Source organism: Cervus elaphus, chromosome 30 (genome assembly GCF_910594005.1).
Source record: "Cervus elaphus chromosome 30, mCerEla1.1, whole genome shotgun sequence".
In the NCBI taxonomy this organism is placed as follows: domain Eukaryota; kingdom Metazoa; phylum Chordata; class Mammalia; order Artiodactyla; family Cervidae; genus Cervus; species Cervus elaphus.
Window position 1 is genome coordinate 33,817,703 of NC_057844.1, and position 24,613 is coordinate 33,842,315.

Consider the following 24,613-nt stretch of genomic DNA (forward strand, 5'->3'; position numbering starts at 1 on the left):
TTAGTATAACGATGTGTAATTAGCAAAACAGTGTGATTCCAATCTCAGCAAAATCTTAAATTCTTCCATTTTCCATCTTTCTGCTGCCTAAAATATTTCTTTAAAGTATTTATCCATTTTCACACAGCCTTTGCCAGTCTTTGAATCAATACTGCTGGGAGACTACACAAAACAATGTCCGTGAAAAATTATTTTCTGAAAAAAAATTATTTTCTTCTATTATTAGAGAAAAGGGTAACTTTGATAACTATTACATTTTAAAGATGAAACGGTCAACCTTAAATGGAAGGTTAAACCTTATATTTGAAGTCACATATTAAAGTTTAAATTCTCAATGAAGAGAAAGCAACTGAAAGATGCACTTTAAAAAAAAAAGAGAAGTATGTGGGTTTTTTCCCCTTAATCTTAAATGTGAGACCAGCCAAGAAACATCTTCTGTAGGTAAAACTGCACCATCCCAGGTTCTTTTTTTTTTTTTTTTCAATTAATGCTTCTATTTTGTATTATTAAATACAGTAACGGTATTTAATTTGAAATTTCCTCCTTCCGTGCCAGTTCCAGGGTGAACGCCTTCCTGTGAAGCGGTGAGGGATCCAGTGAGGTGGGACACACAGAGGCCTCAGGGAGCAGCCACGGTCAGAAGGGGAGAAAGATGTTTTCCTTTGGTGTCCAGCACCTGGCAAGCGGAGTGTGAGTTCCCGTAGAGCCTGGAAGGCATTCCTGCTCTCCCCTGAGAAACCCAAACGGGCTCGTTTCGCTTTCCCTTTGAAAAACCATGACATTAGAGCACATGTGCTGGGACTTAGAGCCTACCAGACTTTCCGTGTCGTTTCTGGTGGTGTCTGGTGCATCTCTGCTCACCACGGCGGCGGGGTGGTGGCTCCCTGGCCATCGTGGCAGCTGCTGGGGATGGTGACATTCTCACCGTGACCTCCGGCTCCGCGTGAGACAGTGTGAGTGACACCCTCGGGTGGTGACACCTCACAGACACCACAGTGTGCCTGCCAAGACAGCCTGGCTCTGATCACTTCTACCTTCTCAGAAGACAGTAGAGAAAACAAAAATGCAAAAACCACTGACTGCCTTCCACAAAATCTGTGAACGGACGGTTGAATCTGTATCGTTGTTTTGCTTTTTTGCCCCCCGAAACTTCATCCTTAGAATTCCCACGTGTGGTTCTTTTACGTAAACGAAGGACATGGACAAGTCAGAGCATGAGCCTGGGACAGCCTGGCACCTACCTGCAACAGATGACTGCCTTGCACGAGAGGGCCAGGTCCAGGAAGCTCCTCCGGACCTCGAAGGACAGCGCGTACTTGAGGGTGTGGCCGTCGATGATGAGGGCCGCGTCGTTCTCCTTGCCCAGCAGGCTCCCGAGGTCAGCGCAGTGCTGGGTGATGGCCGCCCGGGTGGCCTGAAACAAGGCGGTGGGGTGGGGGGAGGCGGGGTGTTACATCTCAGGGTAGCAGAAAGAGCAGCAGCTTTTAAACAGCAGAAAAAAGACCCAGAAATCCAAAGTAAGTTCCTTAAAATGAAAACATGCCCCCTATAACGTAAAACATACAAACACAGCTCAACTTGGCCTATTGATATTACAACAGACCACAGCCTAGGTCTGTGCTATGGGTGAAAACATCCCCATAGTGTAATTTACAATAACCTACTGTGGTTGCCATCTTCAGCTGACCTAGAGCATCCAAATTCTTTTCCACTGGAACTTTAATTGCTAAGGTTCCTGTGACTATCTTTCTCTCTCCTCCTTTACCTACATACACATTATTCTTGGTGTTCCTAGAACAGGAAATTCTATAAATACAAATGTTTTTTCTTGGCGGGGGTGGGGGTGAGGGTGATAACATTGCTGGAACTTAAATGTCAAGAACTTCTCAGTTTACACAAGGTCATCTTCAAAGCATGCAAAAGAAATTAGAGGATATAAAAATAACACAAAAGGTCCCTTCCTTTTCTTTACTGAGATCTGCAGATTAAACCATTTTTCTTCATGAATCATTGGAGTAAGAAACGAATTGATCATTTTTTTCATGTTACAAAAAATATTCAAGCAAATGAAATCACCAGTACCTTTTAAAACATTACTACCAGCCCGAGTAACTGTTTTCATGTGATATCTATTATCAGATGGAATTAAAGTGTAGAACCATTTTTTTAAACTTTTTATTTTAGTACTGGAGTATAGCCAATTAACAATGGCATGAATTTCAGATGGACAGCAAAGGGACTCAGCCATGCATGTACATGTATCCATTCTCCCCCGAACTCCTCTCTCATCCAGGCTGCCGCATAACTATTGAGCAGAATTCTCTGTGCTATAGAGCAGCTCCTTGCTGATGACCCATTTTAAACAGAAAAAGTGTATACATGTCTAACCCAAACTCCCTAAGTATCCCTTCCCCCCATCCTTTCCCTCCAGCAACCATAAGTTCATTAGAGCATCATTTTTAAGATTAAAAAAAAGGATGCTCTGATCTTCCAAGGGAATTCATGATTACGAATAGGATATCCAGTTCAAACATAAGACGATATTTGGGGCTCATAATAAAAACCTGCTTTAAATTAATCAGAGATGCACACCAGTCAGCTGAAATTACTCTGTTTGGACAACTGTCCTTCGGCTATTAAGTGACATATACGTATATTTGTCATCTGATAACATAGAGTACAGTTAAGAAACATGTAGAATGAACTGGAATTCTTCTACCCCTCATTAAACTGAGGATCAGCCACCGTCACAAGGTGAGAAGCAGGTTCTACTGTCTGACTGCTCAGCTTTCCTTCTCAACAGGAGGCTGTCAATATCAAAAAAGGATTTGCTATGCTGCAGAAACAACCACACTGCAAAGCAACTACACTCCAGTAGAAATTAATTTTAAAAAAGATGCATCTAAGGCACAATTGTCGTTCTATGGTCAAGTGTCCTGGGGTCCGGTCCCAACTCTCCCCTTATTGCCTCTGTGACCTTGGGCAAGATGCAAAACCTCTTTAAATAACAGTTTCCTCAAGTGTAAAACGAAGCTAAGAATACTCACTTCATAGCGCCCTTCTTATGAAAAATGAGCTGCTCAGCGTAACCCACTTGGCACATAATAGGCCTCCAGTCAAACCCATTCCTCTTCCTGTTACTATTTATTCAATAAGAACTTCCCACATCAAGGAAAACACACAGCTCTGCCACTTCAGGCGGTGAATAAATGCCATCCGTGACAAGACCTGCTTTGTCAACACGGTAATAGAGGAAGTCATAAAATAATGCTCTAAGAAAAAAAGTTAAATGGACTCCTACTAAAAATAAAAATAAAGGACACTTTATGCTTCTTACTCTTGGTGAGTTGCGTAATTCTGAATCTCAAACAAAACATCTATGTTTACTTTATCTGTGCCAACAGCCTGTCCTTCAGAATTTAGGGAGAGAAGACAATTCCAGCCACTTAGGGAAACTCCAGCCTGGCAGTCTGGAGATGCCTCCAGGGGAACTGAGACAGGTCCAGGCAATTCTGGAGAGCATGCCTGCCGGGGTCAGTGCACAGTGGCCAGAGCACCCTCCTGGGAAACTTCTCACCATAGTGATGAGACTGGGTTTGCAGATGTGGTCCATAGAGGTTCAGGCATGAATGGGGGGTGGGCCCAGAAGAAGTCTGAGCAAAGGGCACATGATGGCAGAAACGTGCTGATAAAACGTGCTCCAGGGTTACCAAGGCTGCTCCCCTGGAATCATACCCTGAAGTGAAAGTTAGTCACTCAGTCGTGTCCGATTCTGTGTAAACGCATGGACTACAGCCTGCCAGGCTCTTCTGTCTATGGGATTCTCCAGGCAAGAACACTGGAGTGGGTTGCCGTGGCCTTCTCTGGGGGATCTTCCTGACCCAGAGATTGAACACAGGTGTCCTGCATTGCAAGTGGATTCTTTAACAACTGGGCCACCAGGGAAGCCCTTCATACCCCAAACCCTCCCTCAAATGTCAATCAATTGCTCTTATCTAAGTTTTAGAAAGAAGCTGCAGAGAATAAAACTGGTTAAAACCAACTAGGCCCAAGATGGTATGGGCCAAAAATGTCACCTGCCGCATCAGTATATAAAGGGTGTTGCAGTCCATCAAACCATCAGCCACCACAGCTGCCCCTGACTGTGCACCCTTGGGGGTTCAAGACGGGGAAAAGCAGGACAGTGGCCCGAGATAAGACGCACAAAGGACAGAATTCAATGAGCCCATAATAACCCCATTGTGCCCTTAGGAGAAGAGACAGGAGAACTTCTCTCTTCCTTCCCCTCTCAACCCTCATGAAGACAAACCAGGAAGAAAGCCCACATGAGACACTGGCTCTACTCCTGGGTCCTGGTCTTCCAGCTTTCACAACCATGAGGAGAGAGCTCCTGTTGTCTAGGCCACCAGACTAAGTACTTTTGTGACAGCAGCCTGAGCCAAGACAGAAGGTCACCCGGTGAATTCACGGGTGCTGCAGCACTCTTGTTGGAGTAGTGGACACAGAGATGAAAGGACCAGGAGGACATCGTCACTGAACAAGCCAACAACCCATCACATTTACTGTCTGGAATGAGCCTTCTACTCCAGCGTGGCAACAGCGGTGTCAGATATGTGCAACATGGGAGACAAGGCCATGAATACATGGAAATGGGGTGAGCAGGGCATGGCCACTGGGGCAGGTGGCGCCCATTGGCTATGCTGAGCTACACCCTGTAAAAACAGGGCAACCAAGCTCTCCACTTGCAGTAAGAACACTAAATGTTACTAAAAAACATTTTAAAAAAGAGAGAGATTTCACGTTCATATTCCATTGACTGGGCAATTTCTCATACACTGGTAAAGAGTGCAGTACATTAACAAATACAAGTTTCCCCATGAATAAAAAGGGTTCAACTAAGCAATTACATGAGTCAGACCTATTACCATCAACCAACCAAGATGTGGTTACTCGAGTACCTACTACGCTCTAGGGGCATATATACCCCCGGAAGTCCTATTGTACCGTCAGGGTAGCAAGTACACACACAGAAGAGTGAATAAAAAACCTAATATTCTTAAGGACAGAGTATAGGTCTCACCAACATTCTGCCCCAGCCAGCTCTGGCTCATCTTTGAGTCTGGCTGGAACTGTACTCAATTGTAAATTTGATGAAGGCAGAAACTTCCTTTGCCAAACTCAGATCATGCGAGCCCAGAGCAGCTGCTCAGTAAATATGCTGACTTCGTAAATGAATGAATGTGTCTCAGCTAATCCTTCAGTGTAGTATCTTTAAGAGATTATTTATAGGTCTCAGAGGCATTTGTTTGTCTGGAAGACGTGAGCTATCCAGCCTTCCTGGTACATTTGACATTATATTTCCTTAAAAATTACTGGTTCTTCATGAGTTTGCTTTCTATGAATATGGGTCTATTTCTGTTTTATAAATTGGTTCATTTATAATTTGTATCTTTTTTTGGATTCCACGTATTTATTCTTGTTCATATATAAGTGATGTCAGTCGTGTTTGTCTTTGACTTACTTCACTTAGTATAATAATTTCTAGATCCAACCATATTGCTACAAATGACATTCTTTCATTTTTTTAAAGAATGCCACTAGATTTAACACTTCTCAGTAAAATCTATAAATGTATGGGAAATAATATCAACTATAAAAGAGATAAGGGTATAACTTACCGTCTCTAATTTAATAAGAATATTTGCAAACCAATTAAAACATAATTTATATTTCCAGGTTTAAAAAGAATGACTGGTTCTTGATTCACCTTCCTCCTCCTATCCTACCTAGCCTTTTCGTTTTCAATGTTTTCTACACTTAACCTCCCTAGTCACCTGTTCTCCCTTCATTTCATCTGCTCAGAACCACACCTGTGCCTTTGAGATTAAAAACTTTTCCTACCACTAAACCCCCTCCAGACCCATCCTTCCAGCTCCACCCTTGACTTGTCCCCAGTCTCTACTTTGGTTTTAATTCCTATGCTTTCAATGCCCACTCAGCAATAATCTTTGATCAAACCCAGACTAGCTCAGCTCACCACACATGTGTGGCAGAATATAGGTCCCTTCTGTGTAATTCTGGAGCAAGCCAATCGGAGGTATTACTATCACAAACAGTTCCTTATTCTCAAATGGACTATGATTCAAAAGTCTATTTGTAAGTTAGTTATGGGGCACTTAGAATCCATTTTCCCAAAGGAACGATGTTACAAATTGTGGTTGGATCCCAGGGCCTGTTAATACCTATTTAGCCTAGTTGCTAAAATTTATACTACACTCTCTTATTTTAATAAAAAACCAATTACAGAAAGTTACAATAGACTTGGCTGTTACGAGGGGCAGAGGGAATTGGGGCTGGGGTTTCATTGCCTGAAAGATGCGAAACATTCCGAAATTCTTCATTAGAATTTGCCTTTTAGGTGTTGCTATGAAAAATTACATTTCCAGCTTTTCATACACATTCTCCATTTTCCTCCACAATTAAAAGCACACAAGACTTAAAGCCAAAAGTGGGCAACTCTGAGTGAAGATTGATCCCTGAGTCACACCAGACACTTTTACCCAGAAGTGCTGTACAATGAACCCTGCACTTCTTATCAGTAAAGTCAGTGCTTGCCTCTGCCTTTCCGGGTTTTTCAATATGATTAGATAAACAACATAGACAGTGCTACCCTGTGATCTCAGGAAATGGTTCTCCTCTGCAGATTCACAGATCAGATGTTCATCAGATGGCCCCTGAGCACAGCTGAAGTGCACTCCGCTCAGCCTACAGGCAGATGGGATCTGGAAGGTGGTGCTACTGTTCTGACTTTAGACTTAATAAACAAACCGGGAGAGACGACCATTTCTAGACCCTGGATGCATGACTTCCAGTCTGCAGATAGCAGGAATCTTTCCTCAAAATTAAACCGTGCAGCAGCACTGAACTCTGTCCAGACGGCTCACTGTCCCCTTCCCTGACCTTGGCAGGATCCTAAGGGATGTCTGAGATGCAGCTGCCTCAGCGCTCATGTTGATGTTCTGTAAATTCCAACGCGCTCAGAGCTGATGATGCTGAAAAGCCCAGATGGCTTGAATTTCAGGGCCGGCAACTCGATCAAATCACACTCAAGAACTTGCACAGCCTTCACGTTCGAGGGCGAACTACCTTCTCCTGAGGGAACTTTGGGCTCACAAGCCTCTTAGGCTCATGGCCATCCTATGGCCCAAGGGTTCAAGAGAAGAGGAATCTGTTAGATGTGTAACATTTCAAAGACTTCCTATAACACAAATAATTTCAGGGAAAACGCATGATATGTCACAGGCATGAAGCAAACATCCTCAAGAGATCACGTGGTCTCTTGCTATTAATACAAACACAAGGTGCTTGTCAGGTATCCTCACATCACCTTTTACCCCATCCCCCACTCCCATCAGGCCCTTCCTTGCACTGGCCATCTCCACCTCCTATAGAATACTTGCATTTCCGATTTTAAAAAAATTAATCTCAGAGTAAACCAACCCAATTTACTAAATTTGCACAAGCACAAAAGCCTATCCAGAGGTTTATTTGGTTTGGTTTTGTTAATCAGCTTCATTGGGTTATAATTAACACAAAATTGAGCCACTTTAAGTGTACAATTCAATGAGTTTTGCCAAAAGAATACAAAGGGATGTCAAGACATAAAACTAAATGAAGAGGAATAATTCAAGTAGTACACAGGGATTGTGTAGGGTAATAACAACAGGGCTTCCCTGCTGGCTCAGTGGTAAAGAATTCACCTGCCAATGCAGGAGACGTGGGTTCGATCCCTGGGCTGGGAAGATCCCCTGAAGATGGAAATGACAGCCCACTCCAGTATTCTTGCCTGGGAAATCCCATGGACAGAGGAGCCTGGTGGGTTACAGTCCATGGGGTCAAAAACAGTTGGACACAACTGAGGGACTAAACAATGATAACAATGGAGGACATAGGCCAGCCCCAAGAATCTCTCTATAGGTTGGTCATGTAACCTCTTCTACGATTAAAATACAGATCTCCATCACTCCAACATGTCCCCACCTGACATTCCACAGGCAATTTCATCCCTTCCTCTGCCAGCCTTTGGCCACTTCTGTTACTACAGTTTCCCTTTTCTAGAAAGCCATATAAATAGAAGCAGAGTTTAGTCATTCCTCTCTCACCTATCCATTCAGCCTAATCTTTTGAGATCTGTCCAATATTTATGCACTTACCAATAGTGTATTCCTTTTTGTTTCCAAGTGGTATTCCAATGTATGACTATACCACAGTCATTCACTCACCTGTTATTACACATGGGGATTGTTTCTAGTTTTAGGATATTTTGAATTAATTCTACTATAAAAACTTGTATAGTAGTCTTTGTGTGGACATACATTTTTATCTTTCTTTGGTAGATTCTCAGATTGGAATTACTCTGTCTTACCATCTATACAGATACATATAGAACACATACATATTTACTTTATGAAAACTGAGAATCTTTTCCAAAGTGGTTGTATCATTTTGCCTTCTCACCAGTCCCAGCTGAGCTTTCTAACTATGGCTCATCCTTGTCCACACTGACACCATCCGTCTTGCTAATGTCAGACATTCTAATGGATAGGTAGTGTTAGATTTAGTAGTTTTCATTGGCATTTCTCAAATGACTAACAGTTTGAAATATCTTTGGATGCTTAAAGAATTAAACACACTTCTATTTGCTGGAATTCATGACATGCAACAAAGTGCAGTGGAATAATTCACATAATACACGGGGGACATTATGTAGGATAATGTGCTCAGATGGTAAAGAATCCACCTGCAACACAAGAGACCCGGGTTTGATCCCTGGGTCAGGAAGAACCCTTGAGAAGCAAATAGCAACCCACTCCAGTATTCTTGCCTGGAGAGTTGGAGAGCAAAGCCTGGCAGGTTACAGTCCATGGGGTCACAAAGAATGGGACATAATTGAGCAACTAACACTGACTGACTAATAACAACCATGTACATAGGCTAGCACCAAGAATCTCTCTTCAGGGCCAGAACATTCTATTTTCTCAGGTTCTTTTTTCTTTTTACATTTCACATCCACAAAGATCCATGATTTCCTGAAAAGGCAGCCCCAGCAGTGTTAGAAAAGAGACTCAGCAAGTGGGGCATGTGAAAGAAACCAGCGGCAGCCACTGACCCACAAGTATCATTTATAAGAAAGAGACCATTTATTCACTGAGGCTTCAGAGCCTAGGAAGTTTGAAAACTATCAGTCTCCACTATTTATTGAAAGAAAGTTCGACTAACAGTTGTTAACACAGTTCACATCACTGAGGTTAAAAAACTCCCTGAAAATATGTACTTCCTTTTACTTCTCAAAGGATATTAAGCAGCAACCCAAATATGCTTAACTTATTTTCTTCCAGAAAACTAGATTTTGGTTTCAGCACCAGGAATCCTTTTATAGACTGAACAGATATGTTTCTTGCATAACCCCATGGACTATACAATTCATGGAATTCTCTGGGCCAGAATACTGGAGTGGGTAACTATTCTCTTCTCCAGGGGATCGTCCCAACCCAGGGATGGAACCCAGGTCTCCCGCATTGCAGGCGGATTCTTTACCAGTTGAGCCACAAGGGAAGCCCAACTGTGTATAATAAGATCTCAGAAATAATGTAGATGCATGAAAAAACATTTGGTACTTGAATTTTGGCTATGGATCCTTTTGGCAATGTTGGAGAAAAGAGATAACTTTTTTCTTTAAGAGATGACTTCAAAGCATGACCCTCTCGCAAGAAGAATGTGACATCCGCATTTGTGAGTGATCACTCAGCTGTGTAGAAAATGACCCTCTATAATTCCACGCAACAGTTGCTTCTCACACATCTGTCCAGACTGGGTCTCAGGAAGTAGCTGTCTATTTTGGGGACATGGTGAATCATATATTTACAATCATCACAATAGATAAACAACAAGGTCCTACTGTAGAGCACGGGGAACTACATCCAATATCCTGTGATAAACCATATTGGAAAAGAACATGAAAAGAACATATGTATGTGTCACTGAGTCATTTGGCTATACAGCAAAACGTAACAACATTGTAAATCAATTAGACTTTAATAATATTAAAAATAAAAAGATAAAGAACTCACACACAAATACAACAGAAAAAAAAAGATGTAAGTATCGTCAGTGATTCTGAAAGAGTCACAAATAACACATTTATCACTAAAGTACCTCCTGGACTCCAAAATTCCTGGGCCTTATCCCCCTCCCCAACCACACACACACAAAAAAAGACACTCACCAGGAACAATTTTACTCTCCACATAACAACCTCAGCTTAATTGCTTAATTTCCTTACCTTTCCAGATTTACATTTTTAACTTATAACCTATCTATGATATAGTCATTGCACTTAACTATTTCAAAGTTGCCTTGGTTCTTGGAGGAATTATAAAATGCCCAAAGCAAATACAATGGTGACTGAGCTGAGAAATGCAAAAAGAAAAGTATTACAGAAAAAGTTGGTAGAATATTTCTAATGAACTGTGTGATTAACTACATCAGGTAAACTTTGGCAAAGGAAGACAGTGCTATTAATCTCACATAGGAAACATAACATACCTCAACGAGGACCTACTGTATAACACAGGGAACTATAGTCAATATTTTGTAATAATCTATAAGGGGAAAGAATCTGAAAAGGAATCTAGAAAATATATTCTTCTCTCCCTCTCTCTACATACATATATATATATATATTCTAGATTCTTTTTCAGACTCTTTTACCTTGTAGATTATTATAAAATATTTGTATAGTTTATATATTAAATTCATAAGTCTAGGTATTTCTGGGCATGTGTATGTGCTTGGAGTGTGCTCAGCCGTGTCCAACGCTACAACCCCATGGACTGTAGCCCGCCAGGCCCCTCTGTCTATGGGATTTCCCAGGCAAGAATACTGGAGTGGGTTACCATTTCCTCCTCCAGGGGATCTTCCCGATCCAGAGATCAAACCTGAGTCTCCTGTGTCTCCTGCATCACAGGCAGATTCTGTACCACTGAGCCACCTGGGAAGCCCGACATATACACATACAGACACATATGTGTTTGACTGACACTTTGCCATACAGCTGAAACTAATGCAACATTGTAAATCAACTACACTTCAATTAAAAAAACAGATAAAATACCAATTACAAACTAAAGGCCTAAATTGCTCCTCAGTGACAAATGCTAACATCTGTCACGTCCTCACGCGGAGCACATTGCAACTACTACAAAATCATCTCTGTTCTTGAACTACTGATTTGTTGTACGATGAGACCAGATTCTTTAAAAGCACAGGCTGACTTTTAAAATAAACCTTATGGATGCCATGTAAAAAATGATCATAATATTAGTTAATTTCCTGACGTTGGAGATTTAAGCTTTTAATGTTAATATTTCGAGGATATGGCCTTTGCACTTCCTATTTCTAAAGGCTTCTGGACTCTGAGAGGAATTATAATGTGTCCAGACTGTGTTTAGACTTGTGTGAGCAACAGAGAGGGTAAAAAAAATTTCTGAAAGAGAAACAGTGAAAGCAGATCATAAAAATGATCTGTGTGTGGCATGTGTGGCAGCTGCAGGCTGTGCAAGCGGGCAGTGAAGAGTGTCACCCACAGGAAGAATAAGGGACCATGGGCTCTCATTTGGGGGCACTGAGGCAGGACCACAGAAGGGGGAGGACTGGGCCTGGCTGCCATCAGAGCTGCCACCAGAGCTGCCACTGGAACCACCCACCCCGGCCTGGTTCTGCAAAGAGTCTGCCCACAGGTCCTCTGCACTTTTCCTTGAATCAGCAGTCGTTGGGAGAAGAATTTGTCACGTGAGAGGCCAGCTGTCCACAAACCCTCAGCTCTGTTAGGAAAACATCTCATGTCTTCGTGGACACTGCTGCAGACTTAAACACTTTCTAAGCGATAGTCTCTGGTCAGAAAAGCCAGGGGTGTACTCCACTGCATACGCATTTGAAAAATGAAAAAATAAAACCAAATAAATCAGTAAAGAGCATAGGAACGGTCGCGTTTCCACAGGTGACCTCTTCCCTGGACTGATGCCCTCCCCATGGCCTTTTCCTGAGCCTACCCTGTAGAGTATGCTCCAACCTTTCCTGAGCAGGAGCGCTTAGGGAAGGGAGTCGTGGGTGGGGAGCGGAAGACCAGCCAAGGGGCTGTGCCAACAGCCACAGAGGGCGAGGCTGGGCTGGGGAAGTGTGGGATTGGAGATTTCTCTGGAGCAGAAATACCAGGGGGGCTGGTAACAGAGTAAGGCTGTGGGAGGGGCCATCACCTCCAACAATAGCTAGACCACCTTCATGGAGCTGGGGGCGGCTGGAGGGATCGGGGGAGGGCAGGACGGATGGACACGGAGTTTGACTTCTGAGCCTCTTAATCAAACAAGGGGCACTGATCCATCCTTCTCAGATGCAGTTCAAAGCCTAATAAACTCCTCCAAGATGATTTTTAAAGGCTTAATTTATTCCTTGAACAATTATTCCTTCAACAATTTACTCTTTGAGCAAGCCCAAAGACCCACATGGGCTCAAATTCACTAGGTATCTGTGCTACAGCCCAGCAGAAAAGAAAAATACCAACACCAGAAATAAGTGTGAAATGATGATATGCAGAAGACCAGAGTGTCCCTAGTGCTTGAAAACTATGTAGAAAATTTTTTAAAAGAGTAGCAGCTCTTCCCTCCAGACCCACATTTAATAGGTTCTAAATCCAGGCTAGATTTGACCTTTACTTTAAATACATTTTCTTACAGAGAAGGGAAGAAAACATTGATTCATCCAAGACTCCTGAACGACCTACTGTTCACATGACTTGAAATAATGTCTGCTTTAAATCAGAATTCTTGAGACACAGAAATAAATATACCAAGAGGGTTCTAATTCTGGGCTTTCACCAACTGATTATTTTCATTCACAACAGAGGACGAACTTGATACGGCCTTTCCAGAAGACAGCCCTTGACCACAGAGAGGAACGTGGGGAGGAATTGATCACACCACTGCCAGCCAGGCTCAGGCTGTAGCCAGTCGCGAAATCAACACTTTCAAGAGAACAAATAAGAGATGTGAAACGGAGAAGATTTTGCTTGTGTTAATTCAGCAACATTTGGGGAAGAAGGGAAACCTAGCAGCAAAAAATCTGTCCAGTAAGATCAAAAGCAGTGAAACCAGGGTCACTCAATACCAGTGCTGTTCACTCAGTCAGTGTGAAGCATACAAGCTTCCCGCCCTAAACACAGTCATTAAGATCAACGCCACCAACGAACAGACTAATAAAGCAGTTAATCTGTAATCCTGGCCCTAAGCCTTCCTAGTCTATCCTTCAGCAGTTTTATTTCCTTTCGTGAATGTTGTTTCAACTCTTCATTTTCAACTTTCTCTTTTTTGGCCATGCTGCTTGGCATGTGGGATCTTAGTTCCCCGACCAAGGATCGAACCCATGCACCCTGCAGTGCAAGTGTGGAGTCTTAATTAACCACTGGACTATGAGGAAAGTCCCCTCAACTGTTCATTTTAAACCACTATCAGAAGATAGTTGGAGAGATAAATACAAATACAATTGATCTTGAACAACATGGGTTTTGAACTGTGTGGGTCTACTTATATGGAATTTTAAACATTTATAGGGTTTTCAATAAATGTAGTGCTTATATTCTCATTTTATAGATCTTTAAATTAACTAACTGGGGAAAAATTTTGATATTGTTAGAGATCACGAAATGTGAAATCAGAAAAAGGAGGGTTTGAGTCTATCCCAAACGTTTCAGCTTTGTGCATTTGAATGAGTCATCCATTTCTTTGTTTTTGAGGCAGAGATAGTAGAATACAGATCTTCAGCTACTCAGGGGTAGGTGCCCCTAACCCCGGCTCTAATAACGGGTCAAGGGACAACTGAATAAACTGAATAGAAATCTGCCTGTCTATCGGCTTTTGGTTAGGAAGAACTTGAAAATGTGCTTTGGGAGGTCATTTATCTGCACACAAATGTATCTATGTGCAGATAAATGACCTCAGGGCACCAGGCAGGTTATAAAAGTATAGCTGACATTGAGGAGTGGCGGGGGTCTGTGGCCAATTACAAAGTGCCACTCACCAGCATGGACAAGATGGTTGGAGGGCATCACCGACTCAATGGACACGAGTTTGAGCAAACTCTGGGAAACCGTGAAGGACAGGGGAGCTTGAGTGCCGCAGTCCACGGGGTCACAACTGAGCAACTAAACAGGAGCAGCAGCAAACCCATGGGCACATGGGAACCCTCAGAGCAGGCCCCCCAGCCTGAGGACTCTGGGGAACGATATCCTGCAGCTGAGAACTAACCAGGTCCAGCACTCCTCGGGTGTAACGTGATCAGTCGCCCCGCAGAAACCCACCAATTGATGGCTTTGCCAAGAACTGAGCAGAGGGCACAGGTCTCCTCACCAGCCGTGCACCGCGTGCAGAAAAGAATCCCAGTAAAGAAGGGGGAAATGACTCTCGTATGATTTTCAAGAGTTTTCGCAACAGATGAAGAGAACTGGGGCCAATTAAAGCAGCAGCACAAGTAAGGAAACCAGTGGCTGGGGAGCACACCAGGAGGCCGGGCCACTCCGGCTGGAGGGCACAGGGGTCCCAGGGCCGGGCTGCGGCCTGGTCACACCCCCTCTCAGAACTGCGAGGTGTCTGGGGAGGAGTGGGCATGGAGGGTCCAGTTAAACACAGACCCACGGGGAAGGGGCAAGGCCGACGGGGGACTCCAGAAGCCCCTGTGGCCAGGGTGCCCACATCTTCATGAAAACTGCCACAGTACTTCTTCCTTCCACACTGTCTGGGTCACAGAGAACAGCAACCACAAGTTGTTCCCCCCACGTTAGTGTTCCTGCAGCTACAGTTACACACACAGTTACAAGCAGAAGCCGACACACATTCATCTTGCTTCTATGTGACATGGTTTGCTTCTCAGCGTCAGCCAAGGACCAGAGTGTTCTTCAGGGCCTGGACTATGGTCCAGCACACTCGCTAGAGACTCAGCCTGTTTTAGTCACACAGACCATGTGTCCAGCTGTCAACCCACAGCTGTCCCCTCGTTCCCTCTGTTCTGAAAGGTGCATGGAAGGGAACAGGCCTTGAGGTTCCCCTTGTCTCCTGCCATCTCAGATCACTGTTTTCACACACTTCCAGTTCTTGAGGACCCAGGTGCTTGGTCTTGGTGAAAGGAGGAGGAGGGAGGTAAAAAGAGAAGGAATGGAATGGCCAATCTATGGAGGGCAAGCAGGGCCGTCCACATTTCCTACCGGGACCACGTCTCTTCTTCCACTGGGAGAAACCACTGTTTCTGGAGCTGCCCTGGAAACCTCGAGAAGGGTTCCCTGCTGCTTCCTTGCCAGCCAGGGCGGCTTTGCCAGGAGCCCACAGTGGCCAGGACGGTAGGAATGCACACAGGTCAGGCTGCTAACCCAAAGTCACACACCTATCCATCTCTGGAGTAACCACAGCTTGGAAACTTAAAGAAAACATGAGTGAGGGGAACACAAATATTTCATGCTGCATCCAATATGTGACGAAGCTTTCAACATGTCAGCACTTAGTCCTTCATTGGAAGGACTGATGCTAAAGCTGAAACTCCAATACCTCAGCCACCTAATGCGAAAAACTGACTCATTAGAAAAGACCCTGATGCTGGGAAAGATTGAAGGCGGGAGGAGAAGGGGATGACAGAGGATGAGATGGTTGGATGACATCACCAACTCGATGGACATGAGTTTGGGTAAACTCCGGGAGTCGGTGATGGACAGGGAGGCCTGGCGTGCTGCAGTCCATGAGGTCAAAAAGAGTCGGACACGACTGAGTGACTGAACTGAACTGAACTTAGGCCAAGCTCACCATCCAACACAGCAGCTCTAAGAGAATGGACTGAAGACACAGGTTCTCATGTGTCCGGAGTCACAGGACACATAGACAACCAGCCTGCAATGCCTTTGCCACCCTCAGGCCCTGGACCTTGGGACGTCCAGCTGCCTAAACACAGATCTTTCCTTTTATTTTCCAGTTTCTTAAGCTTCAAAGACTCTGTTCTCCAGAAAGCCCATCTAGAATTCCCAGTGTTCCTGGAAGCCCTTGTAAAGAATCAGTCACTTTAAAACCAACTGTTTCCATGACTTACAGTTGCCAAGAGGGAAGCAGGGAGGGTGATGGACTGGGAGTTTGGAGTTAGTAGATACAAACCAGCGTATATAAGATGTATAAACAGCAAGGTCCTACTGTATAGTACAGGATACTATATTCAACAGTCTGTGATAAACCAGGATGGGAAAGAACAAAAGAACGTAAACACGTGTATAACTGAGTCACTCTGCTGCACAGCAGAAAGTAACACAACATTGTAAAATCAACTGCTGTTGTTTGTTGTTCAGTCACTAAGTCGTGTGACTCTGTGACCCCATGGACTGCAGCACGCCAGGCTTCCCTGTCCATCACCATCTCCCAGAGTCTGCTCAAACTCATGTCCATTGAGTCTGTGATGCCGACTTCAATTAAACAACAACAAAAAAATGCTTCCACACAAATTCCCTTCACCCATCAGCCTGCAGTGGTTCAGAGAGTGGGAATTATTCTCCTCGTTCTGGGAAGATGAAACAGCCTGAGAGGTTGCCCTTTATTCCCTATACTTCACCAAGATCTTCCACATGTCTGAAACTGACCTTCCCATTCACACCTTTCCTCAGACCTACCTCCTGCCTTTTGGAACACCACTCATTCTTGAAAAAGGAATGAGATGCCTCATCTGTTCCACCCAGTCTCTTGGGAGCTCCAGCCCCTGGGTTTTCCTCACCACCTGATAGTGAGTCATACTCAGTCTGTACAAACAGCAAGACTGCAGAAGGCTTAGAAGCCAGGTTAAGGTGTTTACACGTGAAGCTTTACAGAACAGGAAACTGCTATGGACATTAGACCAGCATCACCAATAGAACTTTCTGTGAGGATGTCAGTGTTCTTCTGTCTTGTCCATACATGGCCATGGAGCACCTGAAATGTGGCTGAAGCAACCAGGGAACTAACTTTTCAGCAGTGTTTAATTTAAATACCCATGCACAGCTGGCGGCAACAGGAATGGGCAGATTTCTAGACTATGGTGATGCCACAACAGAAGATTTTTTTTAAAAGATGAGTGTGATTCAGCAGGAGTGCAGGTAGTATGCTGAGGACCCAGTGAGGGAAACTAGCCAAGCGCCCCTGGAGGCAATCTGAGCAGACTTCTCTTTCTCTAGAAGGGAGGAGAAAGAGAGGACTCTGTTCCACCACCAAGGCACTAGGAAAAGAAAAATGAAAAGAAGAATAGGGGGTTTCCTAAACTCCTTAAAAACACAAAACAACAAAAACCACAAGACTATAGAAGATAAGACATTTTTCCATTTGGGAGCATTGAAAGTGTGTTAGTAGCTCAGTTCAGTTCAGTCGCTCAGTCATGTCCGACTCTTTGCAACCCCATAAATCGCAGCACGCCAGTCCTCCCTGTCCATCACCAACTCCCAGAGTTTACTCAAACTCACGTCCATCAAGTCGGTGATGCCATCCAACCATCTCATCCTCTGTTGTCCCCTTCTCCTCCTGCCCCCAATCCCTCCCAGCATCAGGGTCTTTTTCAATGAGTCAACTCTTTGCATGAAGTGGCCAAAGTATTGGAGTTTCAGCTTCAGCATCAGTCCTTCCAATGAACACCCAGGACTGATCTCCTTTAGGATGGACTGGTTGGATCTCCCTGCAGTCCAGGGACTCTCAAGAGTCTTCTCCAACACCACAGTTCAAAAGCATAAATTCTTTGGCGTTCAGCTTTCTTCACAGTCCAACTCTCACATCCATACATGACCACTGGAAAAACCATAGCCTTGACTAAATGGACCTTTGTTGGCAAAGTAATGTCTCTGTTTTTTAATATGCTATCTAGGTTGGTCATAACTTTCCTTCCAAGGAGTAAGCGTTTTTTTAATTTCATGGCTGCAATCACCATCTGCAGTGATTTTGGAGCCCAAAAAAATGAAGTCTGACACTGTTTCCACTGTCTCCCCATCTATTTCCCATGAGGTGATGGGGCCAGATGCCATGATCTTAGTTTTCTGAATGCTGAGTTTTAAGCCAACTTTTTTACTCTCCTCTTTCACTTTCATCAAGAGGCTTTTTAGTTCCTCTTCACTTTCTGCCATAAGGGTGGTGTCATCTGCATATCTGAGGTTATTGATACTTCTCCTGGCAATCTTGATTCCAGCTTATGCTTCTTCCAGCCCAGCATTTCTCATGATGTACTCTGCATATTAGTTGAATAAGCAAGGTGTCAATATACAGCCTTGACGCACTCCTTTTCCTATTTGGAACCAGTTGTTGTTCCATGTCCAGTTCTCACTGTTGCTTCCTTACCTGCACATAGGTTTCTCAAGAGGTAGGTCAGGTGGTCTGGTTCCCATCTCTTTCAGAATTTTCCACAGTTTATTGTGATTCACACAGTCAAAGGCTTTGGCATAGTCAATAAAGCAGAAATAGACGTTTTTCTGGAACTCTCTTGCTTTTTCGATGATCCAGCGGATGTTGGCAATTTGATCTCTGGCTCCTCTGCCTTTCCTAAGACCAGCTTGAACATTTAGAAGTTCACGGTTCATGTATTGCTGAAGCCTGGCTTGGAGAATTTTGAGCATTACTTTACTAGCATGTGAGATGAGTGCAATTGTGCGTTAGTTTGAGCATTCTTTGGAATTGCCTTTCTTTGGGATTGGAATGAAAACTGACCTTTTCCAGTCCGGTGGCCACTGCTCAGTCATGTCCAATTCTTTGCAATCCCATGGACTGTAGCCCGCCAGGTTCCTCTGTCCATGGTATTCTCCAGACAAGAACAATGGAGTGGGTTGCCATTTCCTTCTCCAGGGGATCTTCCTGACCCAGGAATCGAACCTGGGGCTCCTGCATTGCAGGCAGATTCTTTACCATAAGATGTTTTTCCATTTGAGAGCTTTAACTTGTCAAATTTGAATTTTCAATTGACTAACCCTACCAGTAAGAGATTTTGAGCCCTTACTAAGTTCATCATTTTATCAAATCAAACACAAAATTATTATTTTCTAGACAGGATATATAAAATGTAAGATAATCATGTAATAGGAATTTCTACATTTTCCTTTCCATTTTGGCAAAATTCAGCCTTTTTAGTTTGGCACACATAAAACAATCTATTTCTGAAGTATGGGGAGGCTGGGAGAAGGTATTAGGTTTTATGATATACTCATGTAAAATCAACTGCTGCCAGGGAAATGGTCAGGATATCCTCAGGTACTGCTCACAGTGGTCTCTAAACCAGATTGGACCTCACTCCCCTGAAATGACTTATTTACCACCTTCCGCCTCACACAAAGGTCTGCACTTTCCTGGTAGAACTCAACTTTGGTGACGAGCTACTGAGGGAAGCAAATGCAGAAAGATCTATGAGAAAAACAACCTAGCTCACCCCTCCCTGGATGCCCGTGAACATTAAGGACATCTGACGATCTCTATGCTTGAGCTCTCAAGTTGGAAACTTACCCCTTAATTTGAAATTTCAATCCCCTGATTTGTACTTCCAATCAGATCATGAGCTTATAACCATTATCTCTCTGTCGGAAGACTTATCCTCCAAGGCACTCTGATTTTTCAAATGAATAAATAACCAAGTAAATAAATAAGTAATGTAATTATAGTAATTGAGTTTATGTAACCTAAATCAAAGGAAGAAAGCACCAACTGGGAGATTTCCATTTAAAAGTGTTCTTTTTTTTTTCATAGAAAATAAACTTATGGTTATCAAAGGGGTAAGTAGGGAGGGACAAATTAGGAGATTGGGGTTTATTTCTTAATTGGAAGATAGTTGCTTTCTGCTGTGCAATATCATGAATCAGCTATAAGTATACATATATCCCCTCACTCTTGAGCCTCTCTCCCACCCCCCACGCCCCCCTTAGGTCGTCACAGAGCACTGAGCTGAGCTCCCTGTGCGATACAGTGGCTTCCCACTAGCGAGCTATGTTACATTTGTAATGTGTATATTTCAATGCTACTCTCTCAATTCATCCCACACCTTCTTCCCCTGCTGTGTCCACAAGTCTGATCTCTACATTTGTGTCTATTCCTGCCCTGCAAATAGATTCATCAGTACCAACTTTCTAGCTTCCATATATATATGTATATATATCATAAATAAATGACATGTGTTTTTCTCTTTCTGACTTACTTCAATCTGTATAACGGGCTCTAGGTTCATCCACCTCACTACAACTGACTAAATCTGGGATTACCATAAACACACTACACTACATATAAAGTAATCAACAAGGACCTACTGTACAGCACAGGGAATTCTACTCAATATTCTGGGGAAAGGATCTGAAAAAGAATAGATATACATATATGTATAAATGAATCCTTTTGCTGTATGCTTGAGACAATACACTATTGTAAATCAACTATATTCCAATATAAAATTTAAAAATCAAATGTTCTTTTTAGAGCCTCTGCATCACTGATTCGCAGCACTCAGACCTGCTAATCGAAAGTAAGCATACTCAGCTCGTGAACTCCAGCAGAGCCCAGGAGAAGATTTTCAACACTCTTCCAAACACCTTCACTCTCCAAAACATACTCATCAGAACAAAAGTTAATGTCTGAATCTGCTAAAATCTGTTTACAAGACAGCCTTCTTCCATAATTCTTTCCTACTTCTGGAGGAATGACTTCACATTCTACCAAAAGCACACAAGATATTAGTGAGAAAAGGTTATGTCATCACATTTCCTAAGATATTAAAATGAGAACCTACTTGATAAAACACATAACCTCCACATAGTCGCCAGCATCTTAAAAATATTGCAGGCATGTACCTGGCCTGCAGCGATTCGGTCTGTCCTGTTCTACAACTCATGTATCCACTAGGCTCAACTTCAACAGTGACCATGTGTACACACGACATGCCTTCTGGAATGGAAGAATGTCAGACGTCTTTAAGCATTTCAGACTGGCAACTGCAGGGCATTTGGTCCTGGAGACAGACAGACAGCTTGGCTCCCGCTCAGCCACCTGGCATTTCAGGTCACATGACCCAAATTTTCAGGACAACAGACACAACAGACATGTAACATGCATTGCTGCCATTCCCCAAATTCTGTCCCAGGAGGCCTCCCCTCCACCTCATGGGGACCATGTCCATTTCATCTGTTCACATACCTTGTAAAGCCTGATGCTAACAAGCAGGTGGACACATTTAGGGGGAGAATCGGCATGAGGGACAAAGGGAGGGAGAAAAAGCAGGTTCACCCCCACCTGGTCCCAGAATAGTTCCAGGAATAATAGGAGGAAGGGAAAGAATGAAAGGGTCCGTCCATGGCTCCCTATATTCACTTGATGACTACAGTTTGCTTTCAAACCACTCAGAAACACAACCAGTGAATCTGGTACCTTCAAAAGCCCACCCATGAGATGATCTTCTTGAGGCCAGTGGAAACAATTTAGACTCGGTTTCAAGCTTCAAGCCTCTCTCACTTCAGCACTGCTCCCAATTCCATGCTATTTAGAGCTATAGTCACACTGCCATTTTGAAAAGGGAGTCAAGTATTACTCTCTCGGGAGCCAAGCAATGGGAAGAAATGTGCCACTGAGGATTCCAGGGTATGGAGATTGTGCCAGAGAATGTGCTTTCTCTCAAAGTCTCAGTCTCATTTTGCTCTCCAAATCTGATAGTAATTTTATACTCTTCAGAGAAAAAAAAAAAGAATAGGAAACTCCAGTCTGTTACAGGGATTATAAAGCAACAAATACACCACCTACTAGGCGAGGCAGAAACAAGAGGGCTGTCCTGGCAGGGAGCCCATGGTAACCTCCTCCTGCTGAAATATGGGCGCCAACAGGAATCAGAGGCATTTAAAAGCTAATTTGTTTCAACCAATTCAGGACCTAATGACTTGATTGGAGGCCGAAAACTGCCTGGAATGGAAAAACCATTATTTGAGGAGTCATGATTTATAAAAAAAATACCTAATTTGCATACTTTATTCCACACATGGCTGAAAATAAAACAAGCTTCTTAGAATGTGCCCAGGGTCCTCATAGAACTGATACAGTTTCTTGACATCTGGACCTTCCAAAGGACCCCTGGAAAGGCACTATGACCAGGATGACTGTTCCCTTCACAGAGATCTGGAGGCTTCTCTCAGTGCAGAAATGTTACTTTGGGCAGAAAATGGAGCTCCTTGGATGGCTCGGTTATAACTTGAGACATCAACACCATCCCGAAGGCATCATTCTTCAGGCAAGGTATAGCCATGATGGATTCCATAGCTGCAGTCACACTTCTGGGTGTTTCCTGCTGAACCACCAAGACTTTAAAACACAAGCTTCAGGAGGACAAAGCAGCACATGGACCATAAAATTTCCAACCAATGTCCTACACCGTCTTTCACTTGTTCCCTGATCTCACTTTTTGTATTTCTCCTGTCCACTTAAGCGACCAAGTAAAACTAGGACCACAAAAGCAAATAAATACATCTTTCAAAGTAAGGGGTTCCTTTTCCGTTAGTTCAGTAGCCATTTTCCTTTCTTTTTGTAAACTCCACTGTTGTAAAGTATTCTTTATAAGCCTAAACCATTTTTCCCACTTATGAAGAGCTATCTGGGTAGAGTAGATGGAAGATTCCAACTCCATTTTTGTCTAGAGTAAGAAACCTAGCTTATTGGAGGAACAAAGCAGGGTGAACAGGGAGTGATAAATGCCAATTTGTAAATGTCATGAAATTAAGGTCAATTAGTTAGTAAGGTTGTATGACTCTCAGGATCACATTAGTTACAGTATATTTTTTACTTCCATTCCTATAATTACATCGATATTATACACAACAGGATTGGAGTAATGAGATTTCATTTCCTCTGTGGTGTACAGACATGAGAGTCATTGCTTTCTAGTTACAGCAATTGGTCTCTGGGAAGTTAAACAAGAATTATTGAATAGAATCCCTTATGAGTTTACAGAAGGCCATCAGCATTCACTGGTAAGAATCTCAACAGAAATATGCAAATGGTATGATCTCAAAGCCAGAGCTTTGAGAATGTAGGAATGCCTCAGTCTCCCCTCTAGTCCTCCTCTGCTGGTAGGACAGGAGCAGGGTCACATGGAAAGACAGTGCTGACATGGGAATTCTGTGATTTTCCATCTAAAATACCATGCTCATTTTCATTCTGAAGATGGAAGCTGGAGAGATTATTTTCAGGGCATGTGTGTGTGTGTGTGTTAGTCCTTTAGTCATGTCTCACTCTTTGCGACCCCATGGGGTGTAGCCCGCCAAGCTCCTCTGTCCATGGGGTTTTCCAGGTAAGAATACTTGAGTGGGTTGCTGTTTCCTTCTGCAGGGGATCTTCCTGACCCAGGGATCAAACCTGGGTCTTCTGCATTGCAGGCAGACTTTTTACCATCTGAGTCATCAGAGGCTTTCAGGGCATACTGACCATAAAAGCTACCACAGGAACAAAATTTTTGTCCCTGTCCTGCCTCTTCCATCTCTTCCACAATGCCTTGTATTATTCACATCTCCCAAAGTCCCTGAAACCACCGGAGCTTGTCCCATCCCACTCCCCTCCCACTCTGTAATTGCCTCCTCTTTCCTCTATGACCCAGGCTCTTCCGGTCTTAAATAAGCATGTTCACAGTCTCAAAATGTTTTAATAGCTATCATATGTGAGGGAAATTAGAAGAATATATTAGCTCCAAAAGGCAGAACCAGGACCCATTGGTACAGATTTTCACCCCATCCAAAGGTCAGATGCATCCACACTCACAAAGGAACAAACTGGCCCACGTCTGGCAACTGGAAGAGGCAGCTCCAGAAATGCTGCTGACAAATGAATTTAGAGAACGAAGAAAAGAAACAGCAGCCAGAATAAGTTTGGAGGCAAGGAAACTTTAGGGCCTCTCAAAAAAAAAAAAAAAAGAAAGCACACATGTTAAAAAATATATTCCTTATAGTTTGGGATCTGACTTCCCATATCAAATATGTTAGAAAAGAATATCGCCCCATCCCCAAGATCCAGCCCCAAAGAGAAACGGACTAACCTTGTCAAGTGATGCTCTAAGAGGCTAGTACTTACAGAAATGCTTAGGACAATACAGTCAGAAAAGACAAAAAGCCTGACGTATCTGCTCTAGCACATGCATACTCAATGGTGTCTGACTCTTTGCAATGCCATGGACTGTAGCCTGCCAGGCTCCTCTGTCCATGGAATTTTCCAGGCAAGAATACTAGGGCATGTTGCCATTTCCTACTCCAACCTGTTCTACGGTGGCCTGTAAAGACAGGCTGAAACAGAATCAGAATCTCCTTGGGCATCTTGTATTGATGCCCTATAGGAAAAAAAAAAATAGCAATCTTCAAACAAGACTAAGGCATACAAAGAGATAGTCAAAGAAAGAGATAAGAGACAGACAGATTGGCATATACTAACTCCAAGCTGATACCCATCTGAAGCAGATGCTACAGCCTACAAGGTCCTTACTGAACAAAACTGTATCCTGTTCCTCTGTCCGTTTCTAGAAGATA

General features: G+C 43.3%; 1 protein-coding gene across 1 annotated transcript in view; it reads right to left on the bottom strand.

Annotated features, from left to right (window-relative positions):
- Positions 1 to 24,613, bottom strand: part of LOC122686919 (phospholipid-transporting ATPase IB) — a 442,214-nt gene that overhangs the window by 246,249 nt on the left and 171,352 nt on the right. The window contains exon 25 of the mRNA XM_043892282.1: positions 1,242 to 1,414. Within this exon, the coding sequence (XP_043748217.1) occupies positions 1,242 to 1,414 (173 nt within the window). The remainder of the gene's footprint in view (positions 1 to 1,241; positions 1,415 to 24,613) is intronic.